The 16,420-nt window shown below is 34.6% G+C and overlaps 1 protein-coding gene and 1 pseudogene across 1 annotated transcript; both read right to left on the bottom strand.

The window, feature by feature from the left end:
- Nucleotides 1-1,388: 1,388 nt before the first annotated feature.
- On the bottom strand, nt 1,389-5,981 carry LOC120151688. The gene is made up of 8 exons (XM_039164070.1): nt 5,779-5,981; nt 4,581-5,675; nt 4,223-4,333; nt 3,821-4,130; nt 3,075-3,731; nt 2,267-2,827; nt 1,668-2,021; nt 1,389-1,511 (listed from the first exon to the last, which is right to left on the bottom strand). Exons 1-8 carry the CDS (start codon nt 5,979-5,981, stop codon nt 1,389-1,391), a joined length of 3,414 nt encoding a protein of 1,137 aa, XP_039020001.1.
- Nucleotides 5,982-8,120: 2,139 nt separating this feature from the next.
- LOC120151687 lies at nt 8,121-9,602 on the bottom strand (annotated as a pseudogene).
- Between the last annotated feature and the right edge of the window lie 6,818 nt (nt 9,603-16,420).

The following is a 16,420-nucleotide window of genomic DNA, read 5'->3' as shown; positions in this document are numbered from 1 at the left end:
TATGTAATAATTAATTTATAATTTAGCTTAAAATTCTGAAATATATATAAAAGACAAATTTACTTGAGATTGAAATTTTAAAAATTTAAAATTTATTCCTTAAATATGGGGGCAACAATATGAAAATAAGAGGGAAAATAGGTGAAAATATGAAATTAAACTCTTAAAATTTACTTGGCACGCAACAAGATGAAAATAAGAGGGAAGATGGGAGGCAATAACACCCCTGCTTTTACTTTTTATTATAGATTTAATATAATAAAATAATTCTTTTTGGTAAACTACATAAGTGGTCATTAAAGTTTGATTAATATTTTATTTTCTCCTTTAATGTTTCGAAAGTAATGAATTTTTCATAATATTATTGATTTATAATAAATTGTTCACTAAAGTTATCGATTTATAATAAATTGATCACTAACGTTAATGATTTATAACGAATTGGTCACTAACGCATCATACATACATACATACATACATATATATATATACACACAAGCATATATATATATACACACACGCATCATACATATATACTTATGCATATATACTTAAATATACACTTATGTGCATACATCATACATATATATACACTTATGTATATCCTTATGTATATATAAATATATTATATATATATATTATCATAAGTATAATGGATGCACAAGTATAATGTACATTAATAAATTGGTCACTAACGTAACCGATTTATAACAAATTGATCACTAACGTTATATTAATTTAATCTCTACATTTTAATTCTTTCAATATGATTCCAACATATTTTATATTTTATTTAAATTTTAGTTTAAAATTTCATATGTATTCAATTTAGTCCTACATTATATTATTTTAAATATTATTACTTATAATATATCATATTTTGATGATGCATTTAGAGATAAATTATGATAAATTTAGTTTTTAATAATTATAATTTTTATTATTTTAAATTTTATTTTTAAAATTAAATTATGATATATATACACATGCGCATGATACATATATACATATATATATAAACTTATGTACATACATCATACATATATACTTATATATATATATAAACTTATGTATATCCTTTTTTTTGGATAAGTTAAGTTTTTATTTATCCAAAAGGAAGCAGCAAGCTACTACAAGGAACATTACAAACAGCTAAGTCAAATCCCAATCAAGACACAACCTCCTATTTACATTATCCAATCTGTTCATATGACACCTATACAATTTGATTCTAACAGCCTCTCTAACTCTATTAATAATTTCCTCAGCTGGACGGATCACACCTCTAAAAATCCTGTGATTCTATTCCTCCCATATAAAATAAACAAAACCAGTCCAAGCTAGCTTAAGAATTTGAGTTAGAAGAGATTTATCTTTCAAATTCAATATCAGCCAGCGCAAAGCGTCATTCTAGCAGTGCAGCACCTGAAGCTGGAGTCCACAAGCTCGCAAAATAGTACCCCAAACCTCTTTGCATAAGACAATTCCAGGAAGAGATGATTACGGGATTCCTGTCCAGCACCATATAACCCACATACGTTATCAGTCACCATGCCAAATCTGACTCATATGTCCTTTGTTGGCAGCCTATCAAGAATCATCATCCAAGCTATAATAGAAAATTTGGGAATATGAGCTGCGAACCAGATAAGTCTATACCAATCAACCTTGTCCCTCCTATCATGAACACTATCCCAAATCCAACCACCTTTGATCTGTGTCAAATTGATAGCAGGCCAGAACAGTCTCCTAGCTTCATCCCTTAGCTTTAGCAATTTTATGAGAATCCAGCTAAAATGGGTTTTGCAACCAACATTCCAATAATCCATAGTTTTGAAGCAATAACCTTTGATCCATGCAATCCACAAGGAACCATCATCAGCAAGGATTTTCCTAACAAGCATAAGGTAACAAGCCTTGCTCCAATCAATTAACTTCCTCAGGCCCAAACCACCTTCAGATTTTAAACAACAAATCTGACTCCAACTCACTCTGGCCCCCTTTGCTGGAATATCACTACCCTTTCAAAAAAAAACCTCATGCAAAGCTTTTCGGTGTCCTTAATAACACCTTTTGGCAAAACCAGATGTCTACTCCAATAGCCAAAGATGATAAAAAAAACATATTTAACAAGCTGAAGTCTCCCCCAAAAGCTTAGGTGCCTGCTAGACCATACATTAATTCTGCTCTTAATTTTAATAAGTAAAGTCGAGCAGTCCCTACTTGTAAGTTTTTGAGTAATCAAAGGCACTCCTAGGTATCTAACAGGTAGCTGGCTAATTTTGAAGCCAGTAGCTAATCGAATCTGCTGCAGACTATTCACAGACACCCCACAAGAAAAGAACTCAGATTTCATAGCATTTAATCTTAAGCCAAAAAGTTCATAAAACTTGTCAAGAATGCTAATAACCCCCACAACAGAATCTAGAGTCCCATGGAAGAACAGGAGTAGATCATCAGCAAAACAAATGTGGGTAAGGCAAATTTTCTTGCACTTTGGATGAAACCTAAATACACCATCCCTTGCAGCAACATTCAGTAGAACTGAAAGCACATTCATTACAATAACAAAGAGGTAAGGAGACAATGGATCTCCTTGCCTCACTCCTCTTGCTCCCAAAAAATACCCTACCAAACTTAAAGAAATAGAATACCTAGGAGTACTCACACATGCTTTTATCCATCCACAAAAAATGGCAGGCAAACCCAAAGCTTCAAGAACATTCAATAAGAAATCCCAACAAACTGAATCGAAAGCTTTTTGGAGATCTATTTTCAAAGAACATCTAGGAGAAAGGTTTTTCCTAGAGTATCCCCTAACAATCTCCTAAGCAAACAAGGTATTTTCAGCAATATTTCGACCTTTTACAAATGTTGATTGGTTATGAGAAATCATACCAGGAAAATAAACTGCCAGCCTAGTGACTAAAATCCTTGTAATTGTTTTGTAAATTACTGAGAAGCAAGAAATATGCCTAAAGTCCTTAGCCATACAAGCATTCAATGACTTAGGAACCAAGGCAATTGTCGTGGCATTAAAAGGAGGCAGGAGAGAAGATGAATGAAAAAAATACCTTGTAGCATACAAAAAAATCTTTGCAAACAATCTCCCATGCTACCTTGAAAAACCAAGAAGTGTAACCATTTGGCCCTTGGCTTTTATCCTTTCCATGTCTAAAAAGTGCTTCCTTAATCTCCTTATCTGTGATCTCACCAACAAGGAATACATCAGCTCCATCAGGCAAGGAGTAATCCAACAGGGATTTCAGCCATTCCACATAACAGCCCTTCACTAAAGGGTCGGGTGTGCCAATGAGGCCCTTGAAAAAATTAACAAGTTCAGAAGCCATGCCATCAAAAGATTCATGGAACTCCCCATTCTCATCTTTGATCATTCTGATAGTATTCCTTTTCTTATTTGACTCAACTCTTTGATGAAAAAATTTAGTACTCATGTCACCTTCCTTCAACCAGTGAGCTTTTGCTTTTTGTCTATAGAACTCAGATTCTGCAGTTTCCAATTCAATTAATTCTGCCTGAACCATTTTCTCTTCAGCCACTCTTCTATGATCTACATGGCCAAGATTATGAATTTGAATAGATTCCAGTTCAACTCTCTTAGCAGTCACTCTACCAGAAATGTCAGAGAAATAACTCTTGTTGAATTCCCTTAACAAAGGCTTTATCCTTTTCATCTTACAAAAGAAAATTTGCATCGGATTTCCAGCACACTGTTCTTGCCAAGAATCCCTTACCACCGTTAAAAATTATCATTTGCAGTCCAACAATTAAAAAATTTAAAAGGCTTAGGCTTATGAACTTGGGCACTCCTTTGAGACCAAACTATGCCAGGGGTGTGATCAGAGACTCCCTGAGCTTGGAACTCCACAAATGAATCAGGGAAATCCAGCAACCATTGAGAATTTATAAGAATTCTATCCAGCTTTTGAGCCAAATAAGAGTTTTCTTGCTTATTTGACCAGGTGAATAAGGGGCCTGAAAAAGGGTGATCCTGTAACTCCAAATCCACCAAGCATCCTTTTACATCATCCATGTTAGAACTGCTATGCACCCCCAAAGTGTCAAAATCTAAACTTTCTTGTGCATTGGCAACTACATTGAAGTCCTCTCTATAAGCCATGGGAGAGAACCAATGTCAGCTTCAAGATTCTTCAAATGCTCCCAAAGACCCCTCCTAGTCAGTCAATTATTACTGCCATACACATCAGTAATAACCATGCTATGACCAGTTACATCTCCAGCAATGGTAAAGGCCTGATCACAGCCTCTTAAGAAAGAAAATGACAGTCCTTTCCTCCACAACACCCAAAGTCTGCCTCCATCAGAAAAATCATAATTAGCAGTAAAATTACAATAAACACTTAAGACTTCAAAAACCTTTGAGAAATTAGCACTTCGAACTCTGATTTCCATAAAACAAATAACATCGACATATAAAGCCTCCAATCTCCTTATAACTCTTCTTAGTTTAAGGATATTATTGATACCCCTAACATTCCAAAAACTAATAATCATTTGTTAGGAATAGGAGGGTCTCCACTACCAACACCACAAAATACCTCATCCTTAGCTTTATCCAAATGCTCTTTCTTTTTGTCTTGATTTCATTAAGAAGCATAGCAACTCCAAAGGAAGTTGTCCTGGTCTTCCTTGGCCCATCAAGAACACCTCCTCCAGCAAGAGACTCCAATTTGCTAGAAGAACCAATATTATCCTTCTTTTTTCCCCTAGCCTTCTTCTTTTGATTTAAGGAATCCTGTAGAGATGGAAAATCTTCATCACAATTTGTAGCTTTAGGGATGATTTTATCTCCAGCAGCATTAATCAGATCACCACTACCAGAAACTTCCTTAACAGGGTTAGTAATAACAATATTCCCAAGAGATTGAGAAACAACATTTTCCTTTACCTCAAGTTTACTACCTTGAGAAGCAAGATCAGGCAACAGCTTAACCTGATCATCTTTCCCAGGATTATCTATCGTTTTCTTTTCCACCTGTAGAGTGGTAGCAGTAAGTTGAAGAGCAAGAACAGAAACTTCCTCAATAACACCTAGTTGCAAACTGGTAGCCCTCTGCATCTCACTATTTGGTTGAGTCTTCTGTGTAGCAAAAGTAGAGGGAGCCAAAGGCAAACTAGAAGTGCTAACCAACCTCTCTTTACCAGCATTAGCAGGAGCACTTGAATTCACCTTCTTTCTCCAAAAATGAGTTTCTTTAGTTTCCTTAGTTTTCGAAGGGCCTTTTAGTACTTCAGCACAACTACTTGCTAAACGGCCAAAAGTATTACACTGTAAACAAATCTTAGGAAACCAAGGAGCATACACCCTAATTTTTGCAAAAGAGCCATCCCTTAAGACTATATGGATCACCTCAGGGATCACTGCCCCAGCTTCAACCTCGACACAAACTTTGGCGAATTCGAGCCTATCCTTTGAAGCAGTAACAGAATCCATATACAATGGATTACCCACAGCACTTGCTATATAACTGAGACCAACTCGAGAAAAAAGCTCTAAGGGAACATTATATAGATGAACCCAGACAGGCATGCGTTTAAGATCAAAATCAAGTTTCCTTAAGTTCGGTTCCCATTTCCTTAACACGAGATGCTTGTTTTGAATTTGCCAAGGGCCATTCTCAAGCACCCAGTCTCTCAATTCCGAATTAGAGAATGAAAAAAACATAGAGATTGTGCCCAGCCAAGCTTACCTTAACATGCAAAGCTTTCCCCCACAGAATCTCTACAATACGCTACATGGAGCCAAAATTGGGAGCGTCTCCAATGAATTGCCCAACCACAGCACATCCCCATTCAGCGATTCCCTCTTCAATTACAGCAACAGGAGGCTTTACAATAGAAATACCCTCCAACAATTCAGGCGAAAAATACTCTAGGGATTGCTCTTTCGTTCCTCGAAAAAGCTTTCTCCAATTGAGCTCGGAAGACAAGGGCTCCATAAAATTCAAGAAAGAATTGAGAAAACAGAACAGTTACAACCAAAATCAGGAAGAAAATCTAGCAATCAACAGCGAGGAAAACGAAGATTCGAGTGCCCATTAGACCTGCTATCAACCGCCCAGAGCAGTTCCATCGCGCTCACTTATGTATATCCTTATATATATGTATATATATAAATTATATACTATATATATATATATATATATATATATATATATATATATATATTACAAGTATAATGGATGCATAAGTGTAATGTAGATTATATATACATGTATTATAACATTCATCATATATATATTATATATAATATATTTTGTAGTTGTTTTAATTTGATCATTGCATGTTGTTTAATTTATTTAAATTATAGTTTGTAATTTCATGTTTAATCAATTCAGTCCTTCAAAATTATATTATAATATCTGAAACCTTATAACTTTTGTTCCTCAACTTTTGAAATGAATGTAATTCAGTCTATTTTTTTATTAATTTAATCTTTACACTTTACAATTATTTCGATTCGATCCCTATGTGTTGTTTAATTTATTTAAATCTTAACTTGTAGTTTCATATTTATTCAATTTAGTCCTTAAAATTATATTTGCATCTGAAACTGGTCCATACTTATTTATATTTTTATAATTTACTTGAAACTCAATAAATTGTGTAATAAATTTCATTTTAAACCCTATAAATTTATATCATAATCTCCAAACCCTATAAACTTTTATAGTTATTTTGATTTGATTTCTCGTCCATTTTTATATTAATTTTAACTTAACATTTTATAATTTCAACTTAACATTTTAAAATTGACCCATACTTTGTTTTTTGTAATTTACTCCAAGTAATATACAGTTACAAATTACAATTTGTCGTTCATGAAAGGCAAAAAAAAAATTAACCCAAAAATGACAGACCTAAAGTCAATCTGTACCCGATAATATCCGACCTGAATTTGGTCTGTCAATGATGTGACCTGATCTGAACGAGATTCGACTTGAAGTCCATCTGAACATGAATTAATCTGGTATTTAATTGATTCGGACCTGAACCGTTTTGACTTAAATTGACATCGATCCTAATTTGATCTCAACCTGAAAATGACCTGAACTGATTTGACCTGAACCTGAACTGATCCGTGTCGAACCATCAAATTGATCTGACACAATCTGTATCTGATTTGACATGACTTGACAAGATCAGACTGAAACCTGAGGAATTACCTCATTTCATATCCCTATCCATGGTATTAGAAAATCACGTAACTGGGACTCCACATGGGAGTTTAATTGACGGTGCACTAAATTGGAAGTATGAAAGAGAGCGGTGATCATTCCTTTTCCTTTGTATGCAATATATACCGCAGTACTATGGTAAAGCAAATTTTGCTGACATGTAGTTTCTGTGCAAGATAAAATATTCAAATCGTTTTCAATATTCTCACTTTCCTCAAACCTGCAAAATGAGAAATGAAAATTATGGATAGTACTACATTTTCCTTCTGGTCAAATTACGAGACAGATGCAGACATATTTTATGTTTGATGCACAGCTGACATTGGCGGCTTCAGATAAGCAACTTATGGCACTTGAAGAGCAACATAAGAGTCAGTTGTTGCATGCAGTACCATGTGGATTGGGATCTGACCTGATGATAGACTGGTGAGGTTGGTGAAACAAATGCGGTATACTAGGAGTTGGTGGGAAGCGGATGATGGACCCCAAATTAATGGTGGAATCGTTTGTGGTAATGGGAGGGACACGCTCCGAAACACCCAACACATTCCCGATGGAAGTAAAAAAAAAATAATCACATCGATTCCTTTATTTCAAAAAGAATGCCATCATTTCATGGGATTAATACTTCATATTCATACGTGGGTAAGGGCTAAACCCAGTTTATAGATGTGCATATATTGTATGGCTATTAAATTTTTTGCATGTGATTGTGATTTTAATTTGGAAATTAATACTTGTTCAGATTCAGCAAATATACAAACAGGCAACTATCTACTTGCGTTTCTTTTTGAAGGATCATCCCTGGTGCAGGCAAGTGCTAGTGAAAACCTAAAGATTTAGCTCTGGATAAATGGAACACAAAAGTTATATGATTAAAAAGAAGAATAAAAAAACAACTCTCTACTTGGTGCTTAGATTAAGACGGACGTATTGGGTTAGAAATAGAACGGTTGGCAATTCTCGTTAACTCGCCGTCGTTTCAATTGTTGATGGGAAAACTAGGAGTCCATTGCAACAGCTTTGGGAAGCAGAAGTAATTGAGTGGAAGGGATGTAAGTTTGGGTCTGACTAGGAGTCCATTGCAACAGCTTTGGGAAGCAGAAGTAATTGAGTGGAAGGGATGTAAGTTTGGGTCTGGGACTTGAGTGTTTTCCTCCGAGAAAATCCTACTAACTGCTTCTCCTTGGAAACTCCTTTCCCCATTGTTCCAAGCACCTTCCTCACTTCATTTGCCAGCTCTATAACCATGTCATCCTCATGACCTATTTAACACAAAAAAATCCCATTTCCTTTCTCAATCAGTCATTCAAATTCGACATATTGTTCTTAATATGATGTATCCATGGGCTGTTTGAAGGAGAAAAAAGACTCACCGATATCATACATGGCCTTCTCCACAGAAAAGATAATCTCTGTTGTTTCCACATGGTCCAACAGCAGTTGCAATTTGCCTGGCATGGGTAACTTGAGCAATAATTCCTGTTAGAGCAGGTTGCAGGGGGTCTGCTTCCTGATTGAAAGCAACCATATATAAACACAAGTAGTGAAAATAAAACATGGACGGAAAGACAATAAAAAGAAAAACTCCCATTATACTTTGTAGAAGTCCACTAGGTTCTTTTGATCATATTCACATTCTCTCCGCTCCAAGTACTACAAAATGAGGATAAAAAACATAAGATAAATTTCTCTCTGAGTAATATGAATTTGAGAGAAAATTTGCCTGAAATAATGAAGAATGTTAAATGAAAGAAATACAGCAGTGTGAAGTGTGATGCACAATACCTCCATTGCTGCTCTTTCCCTTTCAGGACTGCCACGAACACAATAAGCAGCTCCCCACTGGAGAAATACTTCACAGTTAGCAAACAAAGAAAACATGCAGCCCCTAACAATACAATTATTAATAATTAGCAATAATGATTAACAAACAAAAAACCCAATATCCAGATCTTTGTATTAAGATTGCCCATCATAATCAGCACAAAATACAAGTAAATTACGCGAAAACAGACGGGATAACAAGTGTATCATCTGTCATGAAAGAGTTGCTATCAACTACTACTTACACAAACGGCTCCTTCAATTTGTTCCAAGGTGCAACTCCTTGCAGGATTTTCAGGTGTACCTCTGTGATCAATGCAGGCTGCAATACAAAATAGCTAGGATTCATAACCAGTACAACAAAATATACTGCAGAAATAGCTAAGATAGAAAAGAAAGAGAGAGCGAAGGACGATGGGTGCTGAATTCCTCCCCTCTTTCACTCTTCTTCCCAGATGGATGCTTTTGTTTCTAAAGGGGGTTGAAGCCTGCACCTGGGTATTTGTAGCTGCCCTCCCGATTTCCCACTTACGTTATCCCCACTTGTCCACCCATCACCCACCACCTCCTCTGTTTTGCTTTTATTATATTAAAGCGTGAAAAATATGGAATTAGATTCACTGACCTTGACAGTTCCAGGAAACATGCGGTCTCGTCCCCCCTGCAGGAATTTACTTTTGATTGAGGGACGTATATAGGGCAATTTTAACATACGGTTGAGAAATGTGTTATTGGAAAGATTAATATTTTTTTAATATTTTTTGGTAAAATGTTATCTAAATTATATTTTTTTATTAAAAATATTAATATTGAACGTTACTTAAAATGTTTAACCGATAAAGTACTATCTAAAACATTATTTTTTTACTAAAAATATTAATATTGGATTCTACCGGAAAATAGTTAACGAAATTAATATATCTGATAAAAAAATAATGCTTTAAGTAGCGTTGAGGCGGTGCCAACCAAATCTATTGTGAACTTTAGGATTCATTGAATCTAGACAATATATAACATTAACATAAGGCCAGGAAATTAACACAATGGAACATGGTTTTCAGAACCGGACCGATTAGTAAATCGGTCATGCTATCGGTTCATTGGTTCAACCGGTCGAGCCAGTCTGATCGGTCGGAAGAACTGAACGACGTCATAATTATTTAAAAAATTAAATAAAAATATCAAAAATATTTAATAAAAAATATTTTTTTATATCACAAGTCATATTCAAAGCAAATCATAACATATATAAGTTAAAAATCATAAAATCAAGTGAAACAAAATAATTCAAATTAACTACAACATAATATTTAAGGTAAAATATATTAAGTAATAAATATAATTATATAACTATAATTAAAAAATAAATTTAGGGCTAAAAAATCATAACAAAATGATATTGTTTGGTTTAATTTTTTTTTAAAACAATCTCACATGGCTAAGAAACATAGAAGAGCATCCCAACTAACTTCTATAAATAATAGAGGTAATTTGGCAATCAAAATCATGGAGCCTTTTGGTGAGCATTGAATGAACTATTCTTTCACTTTAATCAAGCTCGAATTTTAGGCTTCAATCGAGCTTCTAAATTTTTTTTAGTTCAAGCCTTTTCGAGTTCGAGTTGAACTAGATAATTTTTAGCTCGTGAGTTTGAGTTGAGTTGAGCTTACTTTTAAAGTTTTCAAGTTCGAGTTGAGCTCAACAATACTCGAGTTCGACTTTGCTCGTTTAATAAATGACGTCGTTTGGTTTAATTTTTAAAAAAAAAAACCAAATTGGCGGTTTTTTCCGGTTTTCAGCCAATTCGGTTCAAACGATTCAGCGGGTTCGGCCGGTTCACTAGTAGCGGTTCAACTGGTGTAAATTGAACCGGACTAGGAAGCGATTCCCGTTTGAACCGGCCGATCTGATCCGGTTTTCAAAACAATGCAATGGAACAGTAAAAATAGGACTCGTTTTGACCGAAACTGTTGCCACCTAGGAATTCAACTTTCAACGATTGGCAGTTGACTTTGAATGTTCAAGTTCAGACCAAATATATGGGCCGATGATCAATTAGGTCAAATTCAGAGGGAGGTGACCGAAAACTGTTGCCACCTAGGAATTCAACTTTCAACGATTGGCAGTTGACTTTGAATGTTCAAGTTCAGACCAAATATATGGGCCGATGATCAATTAGGTCAAATTCAGAGGGAGGCCAAGCATGGTCTATCATGATTAATTGGAACAAAAACATTTTTATCCCAGGCCCATGGATTTCTTTGAATTCTATGTATGCAACAACTTGATTTAAATGAAAGGCTGCTATTGAATTCAAAACTCTCATAAGATTTACGTTGCGATTTTGGGGTTTTTTTTGCCCAATGCGCCTGGCGGGTAGATTATTTGGTCTAATAGTTAATCCAAAAATTATTTTGGGATCTACGACATTTTCTACAGTGCAGAGCGAACTCGTCATCTCGAGGTGACGAGTTTCATGGGATATAATTTTTAATTTGGGTTCCAATATTTTAATATTAATGTGACGAGTTTCATTAAAAATTATTTTTTCAAGATTAGTAAGTGAATTTTTTTTCTCTCTAAAATGTGGTAGACTATGTTGAAAATAAAATAACTACAAACTTAGTACATTAACATGAGGACATAAATATGACTAATCTTACGAACACCATAAATATTAAATAAGATCATAACATAGCAGTATTGATTAAGAAGTTTTAATCTTCGTAATCAGTAAATTCGTCAGAAGTAAGATTAAATTCTTCAATTCCTCATTCTTTTTGTTATATCGTTTATGTGTGAATTGGAACCATGCTTCTGAGTCTGCATCATCTATGTTTTTTTCTTGGTCATTTGTCTGAGTTGGTGGGATATTCGAGCTGGAAGTAACATCCTCAATGGTACGAGTAAGGTCGAGATCATCGAACTCTACAAGTAAATTTGCATTAGACAAAGAGTGATAGAAATATGTCTCAAACATGCCAGCAAGGTCTACATCATCACTTAGATGAAACCTTGTGCATGATACTGGAAATTTATAATATATGGAATATACTTTTCTACTACTTTCGAGTAGAACTCTTGTTTGTATATTGAACTTCAACTCGTGTAGTTAGATTTTTTTGGGAAACACGGTTGTAGATTTGCAATCGTAAAAAAAACAATTGCACAAAGAGCTGACATGTTTGAAAACAAATAAAGTTTTGGAAGTGAAAGATTGAAGGTATTATAGTTTTTTCTGGCTTTAATATTATAGTAAAATGGCTTTCAACTCAAACATATTAATAGTTGTTGAAGATGTTAATGCACCACCGTTTCACCCGTTTCTGAACAATTGCTTGAATTATGCATTAAATGACCTCTGAAAAGTAGCTGAAATTTTGCATTATTGCTGCAATAAATGACCTCTGAAAAGTAGTTCAAACGATGCATTATTGATGCAATAAATGACCTTTGAAAAGTAGTTGAAGCAGTGAATAATTTGGCCTGGTTAAAATACATTTTTTTTATGATTTGAAGTGACAATTCAACACTGAAAAGATTTTTGATTTGAGTTGATATATCACTGAGAATTTACAGAAGATGATAATGCAATACTATTTTAACATGTTTTCTGAACAGATGCTTGAATTCTATATTAATTGAACTTTGAAAAGTAGCTGAAAATGTGCATTATTGTTGCAATAAATGACCTCTGAAAAGTAGCTGAAACGGTGCATTAATTGAGCACCGAAAAGTAGTTGAAGTAATGAATAATTTGACTTGGTTATAATAAACCCTTTTTTTATTTGAAATGACAATTCAACACTAAAAGGTTTTTTTTATTTGAGTTGATATATCACTAAGAAGTTACAGAAGATGATAATGCATCACTTTTTTACCTATTTTTTGAACAGTTGCTTGAATTCTGCATTAAATGGCCTCTGAAAAGTAGCTGAAACGATGCATTATTACTGCAATAAATGACCTATGAAAAGTAGTTGAAAGATTGAAGAAGATGTAGATAACCTCGTCGGGCGATTCAATGAAATCCTTATTGATTTTAGTGAGGACAATGAAACTTTTGTTCGGCTTACGATAGACAATGATATCGCCAAGGATGCTTTAGAGGGACAAGCCTTTAACTTAGAGGGTGATGTTTGGGAGGCAGTCGTTTCTTGAGGACAAGCAATGCAGAATTCTCCACCAGTTTGGGCACATCCACCAAATACCATGCAAGCAGAAAGTTTGCACCCCCATATGCCTCAATATCGTCATGCAGTTGCAATGCATGAGATAAACTATGATGCAATGAGGGATCCTGATATTCTTGATATGCCCGATATATATGTAACCCATTGGGGGACCTCGGGTGAAGGATTGATGGAGTTTGAAGTTGGGTCACAGTTTGGGAGTCAGAAGGATGTACAATTGGTTCTGAAAGAGTTTTGTATAAAATCTCGTATAGAATTAACCATTGTGGAGTCTGACCAGAAGACATATTTTGTCAGATGTATTAACAACAACGTCGGCTATAAGTGGAGGATACATGTCTCATACCTACGGTGAAAGATGTTGTGGGAAGTCACATGGTTCTACAACCAGCACAATTACACGTTAAGCTCCTACACTCAAAACCATAAGCACTTGACTCTGATGTCATAAGTGCTTACGTGAAGCTATTGGTCGAGAAAATCCAAGGATCCCGATATCAATGATCGTGGAATCAATATGGAATACATTTGGTTATATTTTGTCTTATTACAAGTCTTGGATGGCCAAACAGAAAGCTATGACACTACTCTACGGCGATTGGAATCAGTCGTACAATGAGCTGCCCTATCTGTTGCACAGGATGGAATATTTCATCCCATGGACCATTGTTTTCTCCTATACTTATCCTGCAACCACATTTGATGTTCAAGTTATCCCTAGAAAGAGTTTTCAGAGGCTTGTTCTGTGTTTTCAAGTCACAAATTGAAGGCTTCCACTACTGCAAATAGATGGTTCAAGTGGATGGCACTTTTATGTATGGCTTATACAAACACGTCCTTATGGTAGTTGTTTTTGCATGTTTTGAATGCTTAGCAATTGGTGCAAGTGTACACATCGCAAGTTATAGTATAGAAAATATATTGTCTCCACAAGGATTGGTGAAACTCTGTATTCGAACTTCTTGCACTGTAAAAAGAATAAATTGGCGATAGTAGGAGTGTGAAATAAAATTTAAAATAAATGAACAAGTAAATAAAGGTATAGAATGAGATTGAATAAGAAAACAAGTCGGGTTATCATGATTAGTGGTGTGATAACTGTCTGGAAAGTATGAGTAGTTGATTACTAAGGAAACTAAAAATAATTCAATTGCCATAGCAACTGGGTTTCTTCATTCAAAGCTCGACAAAGCATTCTTCAATGTATTCTTGTTAACCCCAACTCAAAGAACTAATCAATTGTGCATGCCTTGGTGATACATCCCTCCGTTAACCATGTTTGAACAACAACTGATCTTGCGCTCCGTTTAGCCGTTGAAATCTGAAACTTATCCCAAAGATAGATTAACCTTCACCAAAATTTGTTAGAATGAAGATCATGCCCATTCATTTCTTGAATCTAACTCTCCTGATATAAGATAAAGATTTTCCAATAACATGAATCAAAAAGAAATAAAGAATAAATCAAGAAGAAGATGTGTGTTAAGCTTTTCTTTCTCTCGTCATCCCCCCTTTTCTTGTGCTTTTGGTTCTTGATTTATAGGAAACATTAGGTCAAATTGGTTGTTGACGAGGATGAGTTTTAGTTGGAATAAAAGAGAGAATAAATATATTTTATCTTTATCCTAAAACTCCTTGCAAATTTGGCTTCCTTATCTCCTTAAAACTCTGTGTGGAATTCCAACTTTTTTGGGCTCTCATTTTATTTGTCGTGATTATCTTGATGAGGTGAATTTTTCTAGTCAGCATTATCATGCACAAATTAACACACATCAGCAGTGTCTTTTACACAAAAACCAACCAAAATGTAATATCAAACTTAATGGTAAATGAAACTATGAAATATACATGAAAGACTAATAATGAAACTAAAATAGATTCAAGTCTAATAATAATTATGAGTAAAAGGATAGAAAATATAGTAATTTTATACACTTAACAGTTGTTGCACAAGATGGTGACAGAAACATCTTCCCAATTACTTTCGCCATTGTAAAAAATAAGTCTGATGAAACGTGAAATTTCTTTATGTCAAAATTGAGCTCCCATGTTGTCATCCAAGATGAGGTTTATATGATCTCAGACCGTTCACCTGGGTTATTGGCCATGATTGACAGACAGGGAAGTAGGTGGTTGCCTCCTCATACATTCCCTACGTATTGCATACGCCATATTGCTTCAAATGCTATGACGAGGTTCAAGAATAAGAACATAAAGAAAGAGATTATCAGCATGGGTAACTTATTCGGTTTCACCTTTCATTTTTTGGTATTGATCTTCGTTTAAAATTATTATACTTACACCTAACTATTTTTTGAGGCTATGCATTATTGCAACCGATCTTCCATGCAAGACTGAAAAATTTGAGAAAGCATGGAGAAGATGTGTATAACTTTACAGCTGAGATACCTCAGGAAAAATGGGCACAACCATATGATGATCAAGGTCGACGTTACGGTCATATGAAAATCAATCTTGCAGAGTGTTTCAATTCAGTGCTAAAATGGACTAGACATCTTCCGGTGGCAAATATTGTTCGGGAGACATACTTTAGGTTGGGTAAAGTTTGGATAGAAAAAAGTGCCCAGATAGAGGCAATGCTCAACGAAGGTAGAAATTGGGCTCCAGATTTTGAGAAAGCAATGCCTAAAAATCAAAATCATGCAACATCAATGCATGTTCGTAATTTCACCAGAATGGAATCTGATTATAATGTCCAAGCACTTGTTCGACCACATGAGGGTGGTACTTCTTCCACCTATATTGGTAATCTGAATAGAAGATTATGTTATTATGGTCGATTTCAAACCTTTAGATAACCATGCGCTCACGCGGTTGCCGCATGTATGGATGTGAATGTAGACCCATACATTTACGCTGATGATTATTATAGCTTGCATACTATGCACAACTATTGAAAATATTTTTATGTTTCGATATAACAAATTAAATGTTATTTGATTTTAAGATTTTATAATCATTTTTAAAGTATATTCGATTAAATTATTCGAATATCAAAATATTACTCCAAGTTTTTCAAAGGTAAATTTCAAACCTTACTTAAGTGTAAAATTGTGTTTTAATCTTAAAATATTTCTGAAACAAATTTTACAAAGTGTTTCGAGCCTTAATTGAGCCAAAAATAATTTTTAAATAGAAGGGCTTCGAGAAAAACAGATT

The sequence above is a fragment of the Hibiscus syriacus genome, unplaced genomic scaffold (genome assembly GCF_006381635.1).
Source record: "Hibiscus syriacus cultivar Baekdansim isolate YM2019G1 unplaced genomic scaffold, ASM638163v2 tig00111067_pilon, whole genome shotgun sequence".
In the NCBI taxonomy this organism is placed as follows: Eukaryota; Viridiplantae; Streptophyta; class Magnoliopsida; order Malvales; family Malvaceae; genus Hibiscus; species Hibiscus syriacus.
The sequence above is the reverse complement of the archived record's forward strand: the minus strand, read 5'-3'. Positions and strand labels throughout refer to the sequence as shown.

What these genes read in the sequence shown, in the direction of transcription:
- LOC120151688 (XM_039164070.1), bottom strand. Translation starts at nt 5,981, where the DNA reads ATGGAGCCCTTGTCTTCCGAGCTCAATTGGAGAAAGCTTTTTCGAGGA. An exon ending in AGCATGGTTATTACTGATGT is followed by an intron (nt 4,131 to 4,222) that starts GTATGGCAGTAA and finishes CATGGCTTATAG; the next exon opens with AGAGGACTTCAATGTAGTTG. An exon ending in GGTCTCAAAGGAGTGCCCAA is followed by an intron (nt 3,732 to 3,820) that starts GTTCATAAGCCT and finishes TGGCAAGAACAG; the next exon opens with TGTGCTGGAAATCCGATGCA.